Genomic DNA, 13610 nt, shown 5'->3' on the forward strand with positions numbered 1-13610 from the left:
TTAGTAAAGAAACAACTACATATGAAAATAAAATGTTTAATTTGGTTATATCAATAATAATACATATTAAATTTTGATAGCGCGATAATCACGCGGTAATTTTATAAATTATTATGGTTATTTTATTTTTTAATCTTTAAGAAATTCTTCAAATGATTTCTGGTATTTTCCTTGTGGGTCATAAAACGAAACCAAATCTGACCAAATGTTTGGATGTTTTGCTTTAATTTCCTTAACTAAAGTTTTACCCATGTTCTTTTGCTTGTCAGTACATTTTGCACATTGAGTTTCTAAAACCTCCGGAATCTTATCTGAAACAGAGAGAAAAAAATATTGTTAACATATTATAAAATAAAGTCGTGTTAGTTACTTCACTTATAACTCAAGAACGGCTGAACCGATTTCGCTGAAAATTGGTATTGAGGTAGTTTAGATCCAGGGGTTTTTAGCCAGCCACATAGGATACTAAATATGTACCACGGACGAAGCCGGGGCGGACCACTAGTATTACGATAAAATTATTATTAAATAATATTTAACTGGACTAGATTTCGTTACATTGTTTTGTATAATGAAGTATGATGTTAGCTATCTTGTCCTGAGAGGTTGCTGGTGTTTTACAAGTAACCCTGTATTATAAATAAAAATATTATTTATAATTTTTTAATAAAGCTTTGACTCTTAAATAGAATAATTCGTACGATTCATAAGGATTCAGAAGAACTTAAAATGTGTACATATTTCACAGTATATTTCGTTCTTAATTTCGTTATGTTTAAATTGTTGTATAAGCGTTTATTTGTGGTTTATATATTACTAGTGGTCCGCCCCAGCTTCGCCCGTGGTACATATTTCGCAATAAAAGGTAGCCTATGTCCTTTCTCGGATATCAAAATATCTCCATACCAAATTTCATGCAAATTGGTTCAGTAGTTTAGGCGTGATTGAGTAACAGACAGACAGACAGAGTTACTTTCGCATTTATAATATTAGTATGGATGTTTTGATTCATATTGAAATTATACAGTCTAGATTGACCTTAGATTGACGCATACATGTGGACCTTGGTGTGGACTGGTGTGGACGCATACGATTACAAAAAAAAAATCATATCAATAATGACATTTTAAATGACATTGTGAATAAACAAAATATACACAAATATTTTATAGAAGTAAATCCATATTTTAAAATGTTGCGGTACTCAAAAGCAGGTACAACTGGAGGCAAAGGCAACATGGATATGTTTATAGAGCGTGATTCGAATATTTGCGCTGCTGGGCTGCCTTGCCTAGATCAGAATTCTGTTAAAAACATTCTTCCCTATTACTCGCTTGAAGACCAAGTTGATGCTTTATTGAGTGACACTATTTACCCTGATTCAACCTTTGACCACATGCGAATTACAAAACATAAAGAAAAACGTGATATGAGAAATGCTGGATTTTTTACCGAAGGAGCAGAACTCATTAATCCACCAATGAAAACGAAATTCCAAACGTTAGTGAGTGACTTCAAAGATACAATTTATAGCTCATATTGGAAAAGACAAGTCGGCAAAGTACCAGACTCGACAAATAATTTGCCAGAGGGGCTCAATATTTATACGACAACTATGGGCAAAAAGTATCCCTCTTCTTCAAATGCTTATGAAGTAGCTTTTCCTAAGAAACCTGTAAGTGGGCAAAACCCCTGTAACCAAAGAATGTGGTTATCGAACTACACGAAATTATTGTTCATTTAATCCTAATAAAACTTTTGGCCAGCCAACTAACGTAGATGCTTCAAGTAGACAAGTACAATGTTGTTTAACTGATGATCGTATTAGCCTAGGTTTGAATTTGAAGCATCCAATTTGTTCAAAACATGCAGATTTCTTAGAAAAAAATAATTCAAGGCTTGGATTGTCACTTTCACCTAATAACAACGTTAATTGCGTTCCGAAGGGATTCGCCTTTGGTAAAGTTGAAGTTTTAGATGACATCGGAGTTCCAGAATGTCTAACAACCTGTGAAGTGAATCCTGACAAAAAATTGATTTTAAAATGTTTAGAGCATTTGAACACGTTACGTAAATGCATGTCAAAACGTTTTGATGGAAATTTTTTTCCAAAATTTATATTACATTTGAGATATTTAGATATATCTAAGACCGGATGGTTGCCAAAAAACATTCTATATGATGAATGCAAATTAAAATATATACGTTTCAATCCAGACCTTATAGAGCCCCTTTTATCAATTTGGAATATGATGAAGAGTTCTCAAATAAACTATAAGTCCTTCATAGGTTTACTGAATTACAGAGAACCAACTCCAGACTTACCCAAAATTACAGGTATTCCTGAAGAATGTCTCGATTTTCGCACGACATATAGCGAAATGATAAAAGATATTATACAACCAAATTTTAGTTTAATGGCGGGAGTTCCATCAGGAAAATATTTTGACAAAGATTTCCCAGTAACGCCTGAAGGTTGCTGCAAAGCAGATCGATCCTATCTTCCCGAAGAGTCGGATGCCAAATCGTGTTTAAACCCAAGCATATTCACAGTAATGGGAATAAGTCATAGGGATATGTATGCTAAACGAGACCCTAAAGTAGTAAGGCAAGTTTTTGAAAAAGCTGGTGAAATATTTACTGACGATTTGTATAATGCTGTTTGGAACAAGGCCAAAGAGTATCATTCCTCAGGTTGGGTTAGCTATGAAACTTTTCGTCGGGCACTCAGAGAATACACTAATAAAAGTGAAAATTGAAAGCAAGGAATAATTGAAGAATTCACTTATAGTCTAGTCTATACTGAAGCGCAAACGTGATTTTTAAGTTACATTACTTTAATGTTAAACATTAAGTTTTGTGTAGATTTATTATTTATAAAGTTGGATGGCTTGTTTAAGTTTATAAACTTAGTTTTAATATCTAACAATTTATCATAATTTATTATTTTAATTTAAAATGTTGTATAAAGTATTAAAATAGTTTTTAAAATGGACTTTTACTTACCCTTTAGTTTTTTGACTTCAGGAGTGCACGGTCCTTTATTAACTAAACACTTTCCATACGATGCTAATAATCGATCATTACTCAACACTTCGGAGAGATTGATGTCAGCATCAATTGAGCCATATTGATCTTCAGCATTTGCAAACATAAACAAACAAAGAATTGCAATAACCTTCATCATCTTAGATTAATGGTATCGCTTCTAACGAATTCTAGAATTCTAATGGGCGCTATATATGATTAGATGTGTTTTATATATGCTAGGTAGGAAGCTTTTTATATTCAAGTAAATTCTCAGTAATGCAAACATGTTGCGTCAATTATGTATATAACAGTCCGCTGTAATCGTCCTTGTTAACTATTTATTCATTGTGGTTTACGCAAATAAATCGATGATTAACCGCAATGATCTTGATCTGATCTTGTTCAACAATGTAGGTATGATGGAAAAACACAGTTTAGCTATCAAGTATTTATTTATAACTTAATACTATTACAGGCTCTTATGCGAGGCAGAATGCCTATTTATGCTCTGTTTCAAGAATTGTTGATTGTGATTTATGAATACTTTAATAATTGATAATAAACTATCAATTAATTAACAATAAATCAAAACAGAGCAAATGGTTTAATTGGTTCTTCGCTTATTAATTACCAGTCACTAAGAAATTATAAAGTGCATCTCTGTTGAGTGCGGTGGGATCGTATTTGTCAAGAAGTTCAGCGAATCTGACTTCACTTTTGGATCGTATGCCTAAAAGCATTTTTCTCACGACAGACTTTTGTTTTGGAGAACATCTTCCACAAGCCGTTTGCAGTGTTTCGGGCAAGACACCTGAAATTGAGACAAAATGTAATTATAATTTATTCAATTCTTGTTTATTTTTATATCATTTTACATGAATTAAGAGCAATTGATTTCATAATTCTGAATCAGAATGATCTTGAAGACGTCAGAATGTAATATTAATTTATTTAATATTAAAATTCCACTTCGTTAATTTCCTTAATCGAAAGGTATATAAGTCATCATTTCTAAATGAACAATGAAGAAGTTAATGATGAGGCTCATTGCATTGATCAGTGAAATTATTCTGCCCCATACATTCTATCACATACAGAGACATTATTACCACATGTAAGCTATATTGAGCTGAACTACAAAAACGCTGAAAGATCTAATTGTTTAGTTTACATGATATTAACTACGAGTGTGTCTATTAATTTTTTCCTTGAATTTGACTTTTTCACTTTTCTATGTAATACCTGAACCGGTTCTAATATGACTATCTCTGGATAGTAGAGTATGCATTTCAAAACATAAGTTTTATAATATATTATAATGTCATGTAACTTCCGCCAACTAAATAAAACAAAGACATTTCAAAGATACATACGCTTAAAATTCTTGCCGTCCTTAGTGCACGGTCCCTTTTCCATGACACACTTGTAATAGGCGAGGAGAATCCTCTCGTTTTGAATGATGGAGTCAGCATTGAAATTATCATAGCGGTTGTAAAGTTGTTGTTGTTGTGAGTAGCAGGAGGCCACCACCGTCAGCACGCACACGACTAGCAGCCAGGTTCTCATGATGACCTGGAAAATACATCAAAATCATTTTAAAGTATATTTTTTTATGTTATTACACTATCACTACGTAGTATAAAACAAAGTAACTTTCTCAGTCCTTATATCCCTATGTATGTTTAAATCTTTAAAACTACGCAACGGATTTTGATGCGGTATTTTTAATAGATAGAATGATTCTCAAAAAAGGTTTCAGTATTTTTTTTAAGTTTTACTGCAATGATTGTGTATGTTAAATTTACAATCTACAAAGTTTCTAAATAAATCAATAAATCAAACCTGTTTAACTGTGGTAAAAACAATTGGAATATATTATAAACACTTGTAATACAAAACACAAACCTATTGAATACGTAAACAATGAACATAAATCACATCATATTCAATGAATTACGGGAAAAAATTATTGCTCAAAACTCACCTAAAGAACTATTGACTGACACTGACGATATTGAACTTAGCGGTAACATTGTAAGTGGTCCGTGACTTTCTAAGCAATATAATAATTACTCACCGAAGAAAGTGTGAAAGTGGAGTCCTCAAGGTTCGGCGTTCCGAATGGTTATGGTTGTATCTCGGCACCAACAGTGGGGTGCAAACATTTTACATTTCTCTAAACCAGTCCTCCAAGAGGTCGATGTAACGGGCCGCATACAAAACATGACATGCCCGGAATCAAAGAAAGCGGAATGAGCGGCTGACTAATCAAGTGCAGCGCCGTTTTTACGCCCATTTCGGAGTAAAGTAAAACGAGTTGTTTGAGAAATTGATCCCGTTCTTAATGGATCTATTTCTTGATGTATTTACACGTATTTTGTTATAATTTAATACCGGAACATGAAGTGTACAATAGTTTTTACATATGTAGAGCAATATAATATTTATCTTTCATATTGTCATAATATTAAAAGCAAAAGAAGACAATGCTTGTTATTTGTTATTGATATCTTTGAATAGCAGGCTTACAATAACAATTAAATAATTCGGGAGATAATTGTTATGAATGAATAATTTGGATTATATGTATCTCTATTAGTCCGGGATACATCGCCCATTTTTGCAAGTGATTACTATCAAGCAAATTTTTCGTGAGTAGCTTTATTTTGATGAGATGCCCAATAATTTCATGTATAAAACTCTCGATTGTGGTAGCTACCAGAGGAAACAAGGATAAAATATTTTGATTTGATGGTTCTCAAATATTAATTACTAACTGAATGTTTTTTTTTGTTCAATCTCAAGATAATTATCTAAATTATTCGAAAAAATATTTGTCCTACAAAATCTATGGTTTGATCAAAGAGTCCCCCTTTCCAATGTGTATCGATAACGAAGTCATCATAAATGATTACTAACCAGCTGATTTTTTTATTTTCACTTATTTAATACTTATATAATTCAACAGACATATTGTCCTACAAATTGCGTAATAAATATTTGAGAACCGTCAACTCAAAAATTTTTATCCTTGTTAATTCTGTAAGCTACCACAATCGAGGGTTTCGTACATGAAATTATTGGGCATCTCATCAAAATAAAGCTACTCACGAAAAATTAGCTTGATAGTAATCACTTGCAAAAATGGGCGATGTATCCCGGACTATATATTATTATTGTAGGGACACAGAATATGAATACAGAATTTGGATATAAAGTAGAGAGGTAAATATTGCAGACACGTCGCCTGTTGTAAAATGGTACATCTTACTCCTGTCGTGAACTTAAAGTAAGTCAACGTTCACCAAAAAATAAAAAAAGTTTTTTGATATATGTATATACTATTATTAATATAATATCTATGAATTAGGCTACCTACTTATTTCATATTGAAAATAAAAAAAACAATAGATTTAAAAATTTATATTTCATACAGAGCGTGCATGGTTGTTTTTTTTAAACAAGTTTGGTGAAGGAACTCACGCATGGGTGATTTGACATCCTAAAAAATCGTCCAGAGTCGTAAAGACCCTGTCGTAAATTATCAAATTTTTGTATTCTTTGTAGTTTAAAAATGGTCACCGTCACAAAAAGAACGAGGACTGATTCTATTAAATTTCTGATTTAAAAAAATTAGTCCTTTTACAATAGTTGTTTTATTTTTGTTTAGATTTTGAAATTACATACTTAGGTACTCGGTATTTTGATGATGAATTATAAAGCAATTAAAGAGTAAATTCGTTCAAAGGTTCATGTTCATACAATATATATTTCGAAATAGGTTTTTTCCTTATAGGTATTAAGTGTATTTAAAGACATGAAACCTTTAACCTGGCCTTGAAGTATCCATTAAAAATCCACATTGTAGTCACAAATGGTATGGATTACAATAATTATGTTCTATTAAAAAATCTTACTGCGCATTGAATCTTTTCTATATGAAAAAATGTGACATAATAGATATATCGCTCATCTAAATTTGAAAGTCCATTCAAAAAATAAAATTTCAATACTCGAACACAAAAACAATATTCGTGTTTCAAGTATTACATGATTGATATCGAAGTTATCATTAGGTCTCCCTTGGAACTTGGACTTATTTTAAGCCCTATAAAATCGTCATGATATACAAAATTTTACCATCTTTACCACCCGGAAATCTGTCTCTACAGAGGAAAGAGCACAATTATTAACTTTGTAGTTATAGTAAAAAATAAATTGATTCGCGGGAAACATACTGATTACGGAATAAATCATATCACTCGAATAATTTTCTGTTTTTACTTTTAAAATATAAATTAAATAAAAATGGAAGCTCATAATAATATACTTATACGCGCAATTGTTCACTATGTTGTAATTGCTCTTAAAATTCTAAAAGGCACTTAAAACTTCTTATTCTCTTACTTTTGTTTACGCAATATACTAGAGACGCAAATATCTTGACGAAAAATTGGTTACGTCACCAAATTTTACAAAAAAACATTATATCAATTTTATAATACAAAATATTATGATCACAAACACTATCAACACTGTAGCTGGTATCGTCAACCTTTTTTAGGTAAATTATGCTCTTTTTTAGAAAGCCTTACTGTCCGATTGAATTGTCATTTTTAGTCGTAATTAAAGTATCATACAAGCAAGACGTATTTTTTCTTTATAAAATCATCATTCAGTATATCGCAATCTAAATTGAACCCTAGTGACCGAACATATGGTCCTTCGAGCCGGATAGTTTTGCGATAACGAGAACAATAGTGCATCGGCCGGCGAGCAATCCTATATAGAAAAAGTTGTTTACGAGTTACAAGTTAGCGACGTTTTGTTACAATTGATGTCAAGACAAAAGAAGTTATAATTTATTATTAAAAGTGAAGATTTTGAAGTGAATCGTTGCATTTATAAGAAGATAATATTTAAGAATTTAATTAAACATAATGGCTACTACTATTACTTCCGAACAAGAAAGTTATATTAACATTTTAGAAGATTTAGCATCGAAGTTACAAAAGACACAAATTAATTTTAAAAAATCACCTAAAGTGAGATTAACGGAGGGCTATATTAAAGCACGTTTGGAGTGTATGGAAGACTATTGGAAGTTATTTAATGAAGCACATTTGCAATTATCGAAACGTACGACGAGAGATCAGCGCGGCGTGATTCCTTATTTTTTAAACGAAGAATATTATAAATACGAAGATGTGTATATCAACTTTAAAGCGGACATGATAGATTTATTGGGTGCGAATAAAAACGTGATGCAACAAAGTGAAATGGGTGTTTCAATGGTCGAACCGTATATTTCGGGGGTGAAACTTCCTCACATCGAGTTACCTACTTTCTCAGGAAGATACGATGAATTTTTATCATATCAAGATTTGTTCACTACACTTGTGCATAATAATTCGTCATTATCAAAGGTACAAAAGTTACATTATCTTAAGTTGAGTGTTACCGGTGAAGCCGCATCTTTATTGAAACATATTAATGTAACCGAAAATAATTACGAACAAGCTTGGGACACTTTAAAGAAACGTTACGGTAATAAAAGGATTATTATAAACTCCATATTTAAAAGATTTTTTGGCATACGTAAGGTAAATACACAAACATCGATACAAATTAAATTCATTTTGGACACAACTAATGAATGTTTAAATAGTCTACAAAATATGCAAATTTCTACCGATACATGGGGTCCAATTTTAATTTATATTATCCTACAAAAATTAGACCAGGAGACACACAAATCATGGGAAGAATATATTTATCAACAAGAATCGGAAGAGTTGCCTAGTTGGAAAGATTTAAATAAATTCCTTGAGTTAAAGTATCGCACCTTGGAAATGATAACATCGAACAATCAACAAACGATAAATAAAGATAGATCGTTAACACAAAAATCATTCCATGCCGCTAAGAATATTAAGAATTCACATTTAACAAGTAACAATCAGCCGATGTGTATCTTTTGTCAGCAAAATCATTATATTTATCACTGCAACGAATTTTCTAAACAAACTATTGAAGACAGACATCAATTTGCACTCAAGAATAAGTTATGCTTTAATTGTTTAGTTCCCAATCACACCGTTTCACATTGTAAACAACAAACGTCTTGCAGAATTTGTAGAAGAAGACATCATTCCCTATTACACTTAGACAAGAAGCGAGGGATTGATTACACAAACACAACGACTCCAACAAGCGCAACAACATCAGAAGCACAAGTCACAGCGCATTACTCAAGCGAAGCACAATCTAGTAGAAGGGTTCTACTTGCTACGGCGATAGTCTACATAAAAAGCAAGTCAGGTGAACTACACCGTTTTCGTGCACTTGTAGACCAGGGATCAGAAGCGTCTTTCATCACGTCAAGAGTTGTCGATTTACTAAACCTAAAGAAGAAAAGAGTACATGGTACAGTTTCGGGTATAGGTGAAGAAAAACAAGATTTGAAGTATAAGGTCCAATTGTCATTACACACTAAGTCGTCGCCTATTGAAATGGAAGCTTACGTGATGAAAACAATATCATCGATTCTGCCTGCCAAGAAGATTTCACTACAGATGGAAATAGAAACTATCGATTTAGCTGACCCTACTTACGGAACACCTGGCAGCATTGACCTTCTACTAGGTGTAGAAGTTTTTACAAGAATTATTGAAGACGGCATCATACGTCTACACAACGGTTTAGTAGCCCAAAAGACTAGTCTTGGTTGGATCTTGTCTGGCCAGACTACACATGCTGACCGTAACAATACGAAAACACTAAGAAGTATGTTCATCAGAGAAGACAATGACTTACTTAAGTCTTTTTGGGAAATAGACACGTTCTTATACAACAAGAAGAAGATATTTACAAAAGAAGAAGAAGAATGTGAAGATATATATACAAAAACAACCCAAAGAGATCACGAAGGAAGATATATAGTACAACTACCTTTAAAGCAAAGTTTAGAAGAAACAATTGAACGAATAGGAAATACTAAGGATACTGCAACAAAGAGGTTCAAACAATTAGAAAGAAAATTTGCTAAAGATAAATCACTAAAAGAAGAATACGCTAAAGTTATAAAAGAATATATTAGTATGGGTCACATGAGGAAGTTAGAAGATGATGATGACAAGAACACTATATACTTACCTCATCATGCTGTCATTCGACAAGACAAAGAGACTACAAAGGTCCGTGTAGTCTTCGACGCTTCAGCTAAGGGCTCCAACGGTTTATCACTGAATGATTTAATGCGAGTAGGTCCTGTTCTACAAAGAGATCTTCGCAGTCTTATTACTTTATGGAGAATTAATAAGATTTGCTTCATTGGAGACATAACAAAGATGTACAGAATGGTTAAGATGTCTGAAGACCACTCAAATTTACAATGCATTGTTTGGAGAGACAATCCAGACGAGGAATTAAGAAGCTATAAACTTTTAACAGTTACGTTCGGAACGGCCGCAGCACCATTCCTCGCGGTCAGAACACTGAAACAATTAGCAAATGATGAAATGCTAGAATATCCTGAAGCTGCTAATGCGATTCAAACATCATTTTACGTTGATGATCTAATGGGAGGTCATGAAGATGTAGAAAAGGCAAAGAAGCTCTGTGAAGAAATAAAGGTTGTATTAAAAAGAGGAGGATTTAACATGCAAAAGTGGTCCAGTAATGCTGAAGAAGTCATACAATACATAAAGGAAGATGATAATATAATTAAAGAAAATTTAGAAATCAAACTAGATAAAATAATAAAAATATTAGGCTTAACATGGGATAGAAGAAGTGATACATTTAAAATAACTATAGACTTACCTGAATTAATACTCCCTGTGACAAAAAGGTCTATTCTCTCAGATGTTGCACGTTTGTTTGACCCTTTTGGGTGGTTATCTCCTGTAGTAATAGTGGCAAAGGTCATGATACAAAAACTTTGGCTTTGTAACAAGGGATGGGATGATGAGTTACCCTGCGACATAATAGAAGAATGGAAATGCTATAGAGATGACTTACTTGAATTACAATCGCTTGAAGTCCCACGATGGTTTCACACAGCTCCAAGAAGTAAAGTGGTGGAGATACATGGTTTCGCAGACGCTTCAACGAAATCATACGCAGCTGTCGTTTACCTTAGAGTCGTCGATGAAAGAGATGATGTCTATGTTACCATGATAGCATCTCGCACAAGAGTAGCTCCGTTGAAACAGCTTACCGTACCTAGACTTGAGTTATGTGCAGCAGCCCTTTTGGCAGAAGTCATTGAAGAAACATCAAATCTACTTAAACTGACGAACACGCAGATATACGCTTATACTGATTCAATGGTAGTTTTATCGTGGCTGCAATCTCACCCAAGTAAGTGGAAGACTTTTGTCGCTAATCGAGTGGCAGATGTTTTGAGAGTTGTAGACTGCTGCAGATGGAATCACATACGATCCGCTGAGAACCCAGCAGATATCGCGTCAAGAGGAATTAAAGCTTGCGAATTAAAGAGTGCGAATCTTTGGTGGAATGGACCAGAATGGCTGAAAGATAAAGGTAACACTATCACAACAAAAACGGATATTCCAGAAACAGATTTAGAGTTGAAGAGTTTATACAACACAAAGGAAGAAGATTTTGAAATACCAATTTGGGAAAGATTTTCGAGTTTATCGCGGATGAAAAGAGTTTTGTCATATTGTAGAAGATTTTGGAGACCTAAGGAAGAATTTCAGAAAGAAAGATACATACAAGTAGAAGAAATGGAAGAAGTATTAAGGATGTGTATTAAATATTATCAAGGACTTGTTTATAAAAAAGATTTGGATGATATAGAGAAGGAAGGAAGAGTTAAACCCAGAAGTACACTAGTCAAACTTTCTCCATTTTTAGATAAAAATGGGATTATGAAAGTTGGTGGAAGATTACAAAAAGCAAATATAGAAGAATCTACAAAACATCCCATAATCATACCACAGAAGGTGCATTTAGCTAAATTAATAATACAAGATGCTCATGTTAGAACGTTACACGGTGGTATACAGTTAATGATGTCATTTATACGTACCAGATTTTGGATTGTTAACCTTAAGGCTGCTGTGAGGCAATGCATTCGAACTTGCAAAACTTGCATAATTGATAAAGCGAAGATTAAAACTCAGAAAATGGGAGAACTTCCTGCTATGAGAGTCAATCAAAATAGAGCCTTTTTGAACTCAGGTGTCGACTACGCAGGCCCTATTTATTTGAAAACATCAAGAGGGCGAGGTCACCATTGCACGAAAGGCTACATCTGTTTGTTTGTTTGTATGTCGACAAGAGCAATACACCTTGAAGCCGTTACAGATTTAACTGCACAAGCATTCATTGCAGCATTTCGTAGATTCGTAGCTAGAAGGGGTCACTGTGAAAATTTATGGAGCGATAACGGCACCAATTTTGTTGGTGCCGCTAAAGAGCTTAGAGAATTATTTCATAAAGGACAGGCTAACATTACAAGTGAAGTAGCAGCTATATTGGCAAATGATGGAACTACATGGCATTTTATTCCACCGAGGATGCCAAATTACGGCGGTTTATGGGAAGCTGGTGTACAATCAACTAAGAGACACTTGATAAGAATAAATAAAGATACAAAACTAACATATGAAGAAATATCTACACTATTGGCCCAAGTAGAAGCGTGTCTTAATTCTCGTCCACTTTGTCAACTAGACGAGACTATCGACACACTAACACCACTCACACCTGGACATTTTCTTATTGGCGAACCATTGATTGGTGTTCCTGATGTTCATTACAAGCAGGCTGATGCTGGCCTACTCACAAGATGGCGATGTATACAAAAGATGACTCAGGATTTTTGGCGCCGCTGGAAATCTGAGTATTTAAACACATTACAACAACGAAGTAAATGGCACACCAACATTCAGTCACCAAATATTGGAGATGTCGTTGTAATTAAGGAAGAGGATTTACCACCTACTAAATGGTTATTAGGTTGCGTGAAAGAAGTCCATCCTGGCTCAGATGGTTTAGTACGAATAGTAACAGTAAGATGTAAGGGCAGTAGAGAGTTAAAAAGACCTTTATCAAAGTTAGTTTTACTTCCAAATAAAATAGATTAAAAAAATGAGTTATGTATTTACAAGCTAAATTAATATGTATCGATAATTGTTCTTGAAACTAAATTACTTTATATAAAAATTAGAAGAAGATAAGAAATTGTAAACACATTAATTTTGAAGTTATTTGTTTATATTACTTTACAAAAAGTTATGCTGAGAATTGTTTAAGTTGTTTGAAGTAAGAATGTTTATTTACCTAAAGTTAATGTAAAATTTTGCATAATATTTTTGTTTCTTTTTCAATGTGATAGATTGTAAAAACTTAATGTATTCCTGCCAAAACATAACATAATATTATATAGCTATGTACAATCAAGTTTTTAAGTAAGTAGGTAATTATTTATAGTTTTACAGTTATACAGTCCACTGTACTCAATCATAATTGTTAAGTTGAAGTTTTGTTATTTAAATGCTATCGTTTATTTTTGTTAATGAATTTAAGTTGAAAACAATATGTTTTGG

At 33.0% G+C, this 13610-nt stretch overlaps 2 protein-coding genes across 3 annotated transcripts; both read right to left on the minus strand.

Annotated features, from left to right (window-relative positions):
* Window positions 1–20: 20 nt before the first annotated feature.
* On the minus strand, window positions 21–3257 carry LOC149481695 (allergen Tha p 1-like). Its single transcript, XM_089704865.1, has 2 exons — window positions 3007–3257; window positions 21–311 (listed from the first exon to the last, which is right to left on the minus strand). Exons 1-2 carry the CDS (start codon window positions 3185–3187, stop codon window positions 130–132), a joined length of 363 nt encoding a protein of 120 aa, XP_089560991.1. The 5' UTR covers window positions 3188–3257; the 3' UTR covers window positions 21–129.
* Window positions 3258–3599: 342 nt separating this feature from the next.
* LOC149481696 (allergen Tha p 1-like) lies at window positions 3600–5291 on the minus strand. 2 transcript variants are annotated; one of them, XM_089704856.1, is made up of 3 exons: window positions 5108–5291; window positions 4404–4602; window positions 3600–3841 (listed from the first exon to the last, which is right to left on the minus strand). In XM_089704856.1, the coding sequence occupies exons 2-3, from the start codon at window positions 4594–4596 to the stop codon at window positions 3654–3656; spliced, it is 381 nt and encodes a 126-aa protein (XP_089560982.1). In that variant the 5' UTR covers window positions 4597–4602; window positions 5108–5291; the 3' UTR covers window positions 3600–3653. The 2 variants fall into 2 exon arrangements, with proteins under 2 accessions (XP_089560982.1, XP_089560983.1); XM_089704857.1 differs by lacking the exon at window positions 5108–5291 and adding an exon at window positions 5015–5093.
* Between the last annotated feature and the right edge of the window lie 8319 nt (window positions 5292–13610).

This window comes from Colias philodice, chromosome 16, assembly GCF_061535455.1.
Source record: "Colias philodice isolate Cphi_HAF_F1 chromosome 16, ilColPhil1 Martin Lab GWU primary, whole genome shotgun sequence".
Lineage (NCBI taxonomy): Eukaryota > Metazoa > Arthropoda > Insecta > Lepidoptera > Pieridae > Colias > Colias philodice.